Source organism: Homalodisca vitripennis, unplaced genomic scaffold (assembly GCF_021130785.1).
Source record: "Homalodisca vitripennis isolate AUS2020 unplaced genomic scaffold, UT_GWSS_2.1 ScUCBcl_9629;HRSCAF=18181, whole genome shotgun sequence".
NCBI classification, from domain to species: domain Eukaryota; kingdom Metazoa; phylum Arthropoda; class Insecta; order Hemiptera; family Cicadellidae; genus Homalodisca; species Homalodisca vitripennis.
Genome location: NW_025785830.1, coordinates 4,782 through 14,179, shown reverse-complemented (window position 1 = coordinate 14,179; position 9,398 = coordinate 4,782). Strand labels below are relative to the sequence as shown.

At 34.0% G+C, this 9,398-nt stretch overlaps 1 protein-coding gene across 1 annotated transcript; it reads right to left on the bottom strand.

Moving 5' to 3' along the window:
• Positions 1-339: 339 nt before the first annotated feature.
• On the bottom strand, positions 340-1,139 carry LOC124374707. The gene is made up of 2 exons (XM_046832874.1): positions 1,060-1,139; positions 340-922 (listed from the first exon to the last, which is right to left on the bottom strand). Exons 1-2 carry the CDS (start codon positions 1,137-1,139, stop codon positions 340-342), a joined length of 663 nt encoding a protein of 220 aa, XP_046688830.1.
• Between the last annotated feature and the right edge of the window lie 8,259 nt (positions 1,140-9,398).

Sequence of the window (9,398 nt, the reverse complement as noted above, 5' to 3'; positions counted from 1 at the left end):
TATTTTGGACAAAGAAGTTAACAGAATTAGCACAACTTTAATTTAAACAACCGTTATCTTCTATTTGTGACAATTAAAAAAGTAATAAACTATAACCACTTAAGGTTTTTATAAGTAAATAATTAGTACAATATACCTTATATATATATATATATATATATATATATATATATATATATATATATATATATATATAAAAATTAAAAAAACATATTAATAGTTATCATCTGTATGATGTAAAACTTTGCACCTGAAAACAAAATGAAACAAAAGATAAGTTTAACTTATAAAATAGGCCTAAATAACAAAACATATAAGAAAAAGAATCGTAGAAGTCACTTACAGGTCACTGATGTTGTCCATTGAGTTTAACACCTTCACAGGATCGCCTTGACTTTTCCGCATGAGTACCTTTCCGCCGCGGATCCACAGGTAGGTATACCCTTTTTCCCTCTTGGCTTGGCGCGCGGTGTTCAGCAGTCGACGTCTCCCTGCGCTGAAGCTCTCGTTGACGTACACGACCACGGCAGGCTTGTCCGTCATCCCCAGATCGTGGCTGTTCAGATTACGCTTCACACGCCGCTTATGCAGAAGTCCCTCCGCGTCGATCCGTCGCACCATCTTGACGACAATGCCTGGTGGTCTGTCACTGCTGTCTCTGGCCCTCAGCCGATGACACGCGTCCACCATCATATCCTCCACTGGGTAGTCAAGTGCGCGGCCGACCATCTTCACCACTGTCAGTACATCTTCTCCCTTATTATAAGGTACGCCGTGGATCTCGACAGTATTCCGGCGAGAAAACTGCTCCGCGTCGTCAGCCCTCTCCTCAGCCTGGGCCAACTTCTTGTGCAGGATGATGTTTTCACTTCTAAGCTCCTCAACGGTAATCAGCAAACTCTCCAACTGCTTCTTCTGCTGACTGACAATAATGTACCTTTTGTTTCAGATATTTCTTCGTGACACGAGTTTAAAGAAGCTCCCAAACTAGTTTCGACGCGTTTAAAGTCATCTTTCAACTCAGTAAACATCTTGAATATATCATCGTAAGAAACTTGCCCTCCAGTAGATTCCATCTTCATACTTTGGCGCCGCGCTTGCTTTGGAACAAGGATCACAGCGCCAAACTTGTTCCTCATCAACTAAGTACTTAACATCTTCATTGCTAAGGTTTATACATTTGGGATGAAATGAACCTTTACAGTCAGCACATGTAATTTTTCACTTAACGTTTTTCAACGATTTCACACAAACTTTACAGTCAGACATAATTTCCACTTTACTACAACACTGCCTTGAAGAATCAGAATATCAATAAGCATGAACTAAGCTAAAAAAATAATAAAAACATTAAATAAATAAATTCACTGATTTAACCATACACACGAGAAAGCAGGCGGTCATGCAAGGACAAAACTCTGCATGAACTCTTACCTGTTAAAGAAGTAGATAACAAACTACGCAGCACAGCCGGCACACAACCTTTCTGCTCCGAGTCTGACTCATTACTTTCACTAAGAAAAGTAAGAGCAAACACAACATATCTAAAAACGATCTTGAGAAGACTTGTTTTGAACAGTGATATTAGGAATATAATGGAAAAATCGTGTACTATTTAAGTTGAAATCAAACAAACTATTACTTTTTTATTAATGAGTGAAGTGTAATTTTTACGGCATCAGTACCTGCATAAATAGCATTTCAGATTGGCTCAAGTAATCGTAAGTACTATGCTGTTCAGACATCGTTTAAATAAAGTTTAGTTATTTTATGTAATCTGAAACAAATACATTTATTTTACATGTAAAAGTATAGCTTCACTACAGTACGATTTGAAAAGCCTAAAACTTAATTCAGTTCGATATTATCACTGAAAATTAGTTCAAAGTAAAATCGTGTTTGAAAGTAAATTCAAAATTAAAATCATTTGCCTTGTTATTGACTTGAAGTTTCACTCATACTTGAAATAAGTACACATAGAATTTTGTTACGAAGTGAAAGAAGACAAAGTTTTTGTTCTTTACTTTAAAACAATGATAGTAATCTACTTTAAAGTGCACTCATGATACTAACAGTATTTATTCATTATACAGAAAATTACAATCACTAGTCACTACCACTAAGAGAAAGATCAGCGTCTGCTGCTTAAAATTAATTACAGAACAAAATAAACACTGAGATGCCCAAAGAAGTTGTTTGGGCACAATGGCATACAAGACTGAAATAACTGGAAAAACTAAGAATAAAATTCTACCCTAGAGGTAGCAACTATGGACAAAAAAAGACGAGCAAAAATCATGAAAAACAGGAATAAGTACTGAAAAAGGGTAATTAAAATTACCCTCAAATGCAGTGGTAGACCTATTCTCCCTGCCAGTCAAATTCTCTGTCCTTTTTATATGTGAATTGTGATCTCAGATTGTTTTCGTGTCCACATTAGAACCCTTGTTCTCTTAGATCAATATACTGAGTTATGTTGTGTAAAGGACCACACAGAACTGTTATTTAATAAATATCTTCATGTAATGGCTTGCTTAGTAATTATTGAAATCCATGACTTGTAGCGACAGTCTCACACATATGAAGCGATTTTCTGGGGCAGGTCCAGTTTTGAAGTTTTATGTTTATGGTTGCCTACTGATAAAGAGATGACGATATCTAGGCTTTGTGAAATGGAGCAAGTTCAATAACCATTTGTTATATTTGTAAGAGTTTTTTAAATTTAGTGCCTGTGATAACTTGGTGTTTTAGTTTTCTACAGCAAACTTTTCTTTTAAAAACAGTTTACATTTTTTCATTATGTCATTACAATTTATTGGTTTATTTTATAGGTTGGAGATGCTAGAGGAAGAAATGCAAAATAGTGTCCTGGCCAAAAAGGAATATTGCGACAAAAAGTGGACTTTGCTGAAACCTCATGTGCAGACCTCCATAGTTGATCAAGTACAACAACTGCAAACTGATCTGGAGTCTACAAATATATTGGAAGTAAGTAGGCCTGATAATTCCACTTTCTCTAACCATATTTTTCAATTTCATTGCCCGTATTTTTATTAAATTAGGTTAGTATTATGTTCATGGTTTACTGCATCAACTGTTTTAACTGTAGATATTTGCATTTGTAAATATTCCCAATGGTCATCCCATTTTCAGCATTATTTGCAACCCTCAAAGTGCTGACATCACAGTACTAAACGAGCCAGCCACCGTACATAGTGATTAAGACATGCTCATAAGTTACTATTCCAACTTCATTCCTTGCTAGAGTACAGGTACAGTCAGTGCCAAATAAACTTAGTGCTATGACTGCTGTCAATTTTTTCACGTGTGTTGTTCCTCCATTTCTTTTTGTGCTTGTTCTTTTGCTGAGTTTTACTCATAGTTTTATTCACACACTTTGACCAAAACAATAGCATGGCTACCCCTCCACGTTTGGCCACAAATTGTACAACAGCCAGTCCTGAAGAAGTGATTTCCAAAGTTATGGCTTTTATGAAAGCTGAAGTAGCAGCTGGTGCGTCATAAAGTACGCAAACCAGAATAAGTGCGCAGAAAAAGAACAATAGTGTTAGATGAATTATGAAATAATTTTTCTATTCCACTTCCAAGACCATATTTAACTATGTAAAAGCAATTTTACACTTACAATGCACCACCACTTTATAACTTAGCCATAAACAAATTTCTTCAGTATAAAGAAAAACTTAGTTACATTGTAAAACTGGGTATATAATAAATAATAAATGGGTATGCAAAACTGAAAATATTGAGGATTTATTATAATTTTAAACTGTTGAGTTGCCATTACTTAAGTTTTCTTCATATGTATGGGTATATGTACATGTGCATGCTGTGTTGTGAGTGTGTATATGTGTATATTAGTGTGTATGTGTATAATTAATGTGTTGTATCAAATGGAATATTAATTTTAACATATGTTACATTTCATTAAATCATTGGTGCGATTACATTTATCATGATAAATTTTTTTGGGTATTTTTTCAAATTATTTTCATTAATTTATCAGCTTTAATTGGTCTGTTAACCAAGATTTTAGAAAAGAATGAGATATTGGTACTAGTAACAGGTTTTTGATATTTTTGTTTTCTTTGTTATATAACTCATTGGTATTATCGTGTTATTTATCTTCTATTGTTATTATTTTAATAACATTTTAAAAACTGTTGTGCACAACTGTCTTTACAATAATTAAAATATATTCAAGTAACCCCTTTAAGGCATTTCCTAGGGGATCCATTTATTCACATAACATGTAGTTTGAAAATTATACTTTGTTGTTTTATTGTGTTTGTTGTTGTTACGTGTATTTTTACATACATATGCATCTTATTTTGAATAAAGATTATTATTATTATTATTAGAGGGCGTCACTACATCATTCGAAACTCCAAAAAAAAGAAATTGCCCAAAACGTGTAACTGGTCTGGATGATTTTGATATAAGTGTGGTTAGGCAAATTGCAAAGTTGTAGAAATTTTCTGATAAAAATGCAAGCAGATATAAACTTTACAGGTTCCAGAACCAGTATAAGGTAGATTCTTACAAGAATGGTCTACAATGGAGAAAAATTAAAACCAATAAAAAAGTATTGATGGAATCCCTTGATATGTCCTATCCAAAGATTTGTGTTTAAAAAAACTTAACAAGTGTCGAGCAGAAGGCCATCCAACCATATGTAACGAGTCATACATTGACATTTCTTATGTGGCAAAAAAAAAGGATGGTTTGATCATTCAAATACCGGTGCTGCTGTGCCCATCAACATAGGGATCCGTTAGATAATGTTACGTGCAGGTGGAGAATTGTGTTTTTTCAGGATCTGACTGACATTGTGGTAAGCTCACGACAAAACTGGTAATTATCACAAAATGAATGGTACATGATGGCACGTTAAATGGTTAACAGAAAAGTTTATACCAAATCCTCCAGAAACAACTGTAGTATCATAGACAATGCTTTGTGTCTTATTCATATGCATAAGAGCCTCTAATAGCAAAAATAAAGCTGATATGCAAGCCTAGATGTTGTAAAAAATATCCCATTTACAGAAGACGTGCTTAAAGTTGAATTGTTCGAGCTTATTAAACGTCTCAAGCCAGTCTCAGTATTTGTAAAATTGTCTCTACTGATTGAAACTCGTGTTATCCCAAATGATCACTTTGGTTCACCTCAGTTACTTCTACAGTATTGTGTGTATTTTTACAGTTGTGATTGTGATATTTTAATGAGAACGATGAATGTTACAGAATGATTACTGCTCAGAGGTTATGAACATTCTCCAGTTAAACCTTCATGTTCGTTCACCCGTCAAGTTTAGTGGCTCGCCCCGGACGTATGGTGGGTCAAATCTAGTAAATGAGTTAAGAAATAATAATAAAGTATATATTTCTATTCTATGCCATTTTCAATAATTTTGATATTGGAATAAACAAAAAGCCATCTTTGTAAAATAGTGTAAAGTGAGTATAATCTGTTTATATAGATACTATCAGTTACCCACAGCTTCGCACGAAATTTTGGAGGCTTTGCAAGTGTATGTATGAGCACTGCTGAATCCAGTGAATTATATTTCCGACACCAATGTTGAGTTTGCTTTGTTGCCATGTTCAAGAAAATTTGTCAAAATTTGTATATTTTTATGGCCATTGTAATTTACTCCAGTCTTAGTATCATTTGTTCCATAGTTGATTTTATCTTGTTTCCCAATCAACAAAAACACAGAACTGAGAATCCTACTTCTGTCAAAAAACAACCAAGATGAGTTTTATAATAGTCTTTAAATTTAAAGTAAAAGTTAGATGTTTTTTTATATCTAATACTTAATATTTGCTAAAAATGTACAGTTAAAGTACATATATTTACTACTAAAACTTTTAATTTTTTTTATCTGGATATTTTCTAACTCTGTGCTCAGTGTTATCAAGCTCACTCTATGCTTTCACACTATAAACGTAAACAAATTTAAAATTGTAATTAAAATAATTAATTATATGGCTGTGCTGTCATTAAACAATGTTTACACAGAATAGTTGATTATATTTAACAGACTCTTTCAGTTAATATTTAGTACTTTACATGACAAGATTTTTCACTACTTTAGAGACCAATGGGGTATAGTCCAGAGGGATTTTTGAAATAATAATATGTCTATATTCATACCAGGACCCTAAGAATGTCCATGTAAAATTACATTACAAAAGGTTGAATAGTTTACGTGTGAAAGCAAAACAAACAAACAAAGACACTTTCGCATGTATAATATTATTAGGATGAGCAAGTTATTTTGTTATTGTTGAGTGGTTTGTCATGAGGCTTATCCGTGCTTCTTCCTAGTTATTACAAAGGTACATCAGGAAGAATCTTAAAAAAGTAAATTAGCTTTTATCAAACACATTTGTTGGGCCAGTGCTTAAAACAATTTGTTGTAAAGGTTTTAGTCTGTCATCTCTCCACTAACCATACTGAAAAGTTCATAAGAAATAATTATGATTCTTCATAAATATCTATAAACAAATTTTTAGTTTTATTGATGGATAATGATATGTTTTATTTTAAAAAGATTTTCTTATCAGCATCAGATTAGAATAAACTTAACAATTGATTCATTGTTAAATCATAATTTATTGCATCTTTGAATATTCTTTGTAACCAATGTAATTAAACATTTGATCTATGTTACAGGGAGAGCGTCTAGAAACTCGAGAAATAAGCCATTATCTGACCCCGATGATCAAATAGCTGGGCCTTCCAGAACTCCAAGCTCGGCTGCTAAAAAGTTAGCAGCATTTAAAGCTTCACCCAAAGGTACTGAATATTACCATAAACTTTAATCAAGAATGTTAGTTATTTAATCGAGAACAAATTATTAATTTTTCGGTGATTTAACAATGACATTTTAATTGTTATAGATTAGAGATCTTACTCATCTTTTTACTTGTTTACAGCAACTCATTCAATTTTAGCATTCAGTGAGTTGCATAGAGACATTTTAAGTGTATTTTTCTCTACTGCCTTTTTTTTAAATTCATTACACTGTGATGAAGGCAGCCCTCATTTGGGCCAAATCTTGTTACAGAAAGACCTTCCAGAGGTGAGTCAAATAAAAGAAAATCATCTGATGAAGAACCTAAACCAGGGTCTTCAAGGACATCAGCAAAGAAGCTAATTGTTGATAAAGATGACACTGATCATAATGGTTCCTCTCCAAAAGGTAGGAATGCTGTTCCTTTGTAATGTATCTGGATTATTGTTAGAATGTGTAATCCTAGAACAGTCAATATGTTGGTACAAAGTCAAATTATCGTGATTTATATTATGCACATAAGTACAATAAATCGTGTCAACTACAACTAAGTTACTTTAGTAATATTAAAGTAATGAAGGTTTTCATAACAATTCATTGTATAAAATTCTTGAAATGAATTTGTAAATAAATAGTCTTTTATCTTCAGTTTAAACCCTCAAAGTGCTACTATCGCACTGTGCGATATGTTCGTTTTTTTCATATCACAGACGAACGGTTTCGCTCAATAAATACATGTAGGAATAAATTCCCTATCTGGTAACGTAATTAGAACTATGTAATTCAGAAGGTTGCGAGAAAGAGTAAGAAGAATAGTCAGCTGATTTCGATGCGTGTTTGTCTGTTACGGTCGTCTCGCAGCTGACGCCCTGTGACCGTGACGTTGTTGTTTTGCTTCGTTCTTTTGATTTGTAAGTGACTTATATTATTGTTTATTGAGTTATTATTTATGCTATGAGTGAACTTAGTAATTCAAGTGCCATTAGGCGCTGTTTTGATGACGATTTGAGTGGAAATGATAGCGATGAAAGTCAAAATACAGGTGACATCGAAACCGACATTGAAGTTGTACCAAGTGATGCCTCGCATGTTTCATCAGGGAGTGGTGATGATTATAACCTGGCTTTAGACACTAATAATTACAGTGACTCTGACAATGAAAATCCAGCCTCTACTACTTCAAATGTGACACTTCCCCAGGCATAGGCCTACTCAGCCACCAACAAATGATTTAGATTCTGACAATGAGCCTAGGCCTACTCCACCACAATCACCTGCAGGTAATATGCCTAATCCACCAAATGGAAATTGGCTACGCACCTATCCAACTGAACCACCTATTGATATAGATTCAGATTCTGTACCTAGGCATACTGGACCAAAGAATTTACCATCCAGAAATAGCCTACCTCTCCAGTATTTCTTTTTATTTTTTACTGATACAATTTGGAACCTCTTAGTAAAGGAGACTAATGATATGCCAATGCTAAGTTAAGGAAGAAAAGAAATTCTGGTACACTAACCCAACACAGTAGGATCAAAAAATGGGTAGATATTTCTAAAGCTGAAATGAAGGGGTATATTGCACTAGTTATGAACATGGGTCTGAATTTCAAAAACAATTATAAAAATTATTGGTCAACTTCCAAGTCTCAGAAAGTTCCTTTTTTTGCTACTGTCATGTCACTAAATAGATTTCAGTCAATTCAAACAAACTTTCATGTCAGCCCTTTGAAAGCAATCCGTAAAGGCGAGCCTGGACACAATCCTTGGTACAAAATTAGACCCTTCTATGATTCCATGAACAGAAGCTTCAAAAGATATTTCACCCCAGAACAAAATATATGTTTGGATGAGTCGATGGTGGTCATGAAAAATTGTTGCTCCTACATCCAATACCTACCAAATAAGCGGCATGCCAGGTTCGGAATTAAAAAATATGAGGTGTGCGATAGCAAATCAAGCTATGTACTTCATTCTGAACTATACAGCGGCAAAGGATTTTTACAAGATAATTCCGAAAGGGCTTTTTCTGAAAAGGTAGTAGTTCATGTTTTAGACAAGTGTGATTTGTTAGATAAGTACTACCACTTGTACACTGACAACTACTATACCAAAGTTCCTTTAGCTAACGCATTGCTCAGAAGAAAAACATATCTAACAGGAACTGTCAACAAAAGGTCTAAGGACTTATCTAAAACCCTCATCCAAACTAATTTGAAACCAACTGAAACCATTTACTTCAGAAGGAATAAAACCCTGTTAGTTGGCTACAAACAAACAAAAACCAGGAAACCGGTATATATGTTGTCGACCGCATTTACTGCTGATGATGTTCTGATACGCGGCAAGAAAAGTGGCATAGAAGCTATAAAACCAAAACTCATTGGTGAATATAATCTGAATATGGGTGGTGTGGACACCAAAGATAAGTCCATTTACCATTTGACATGCACCAGAACCACTAAAAAATATTGGAGAAAACTATTTGACAACTTCACTGACATGGCTCTACTCAATGCGTACATTCTATACGCACGGAACACCGACAATCCTTTGTCTAGGCACAGCTTCA

Excerpts from the sequence above, each read along its gene's own strand:
- LOC124374707 (XM_046832874.1), bottom strand. The coding sequence starts at position 1,139 with ATGAGGAACAAGTTTGGCGCTGTGATCCTTGTTCCAAAGCAAGCGCGG. Across the intron at positions 923-1,059 it reads AAGATGGAATCTACTGGAGG|TCAGCAGAAGAAGCAGTTGG; the intron begins GCAAGTTTCTTA and ends CATTATTGTCAG.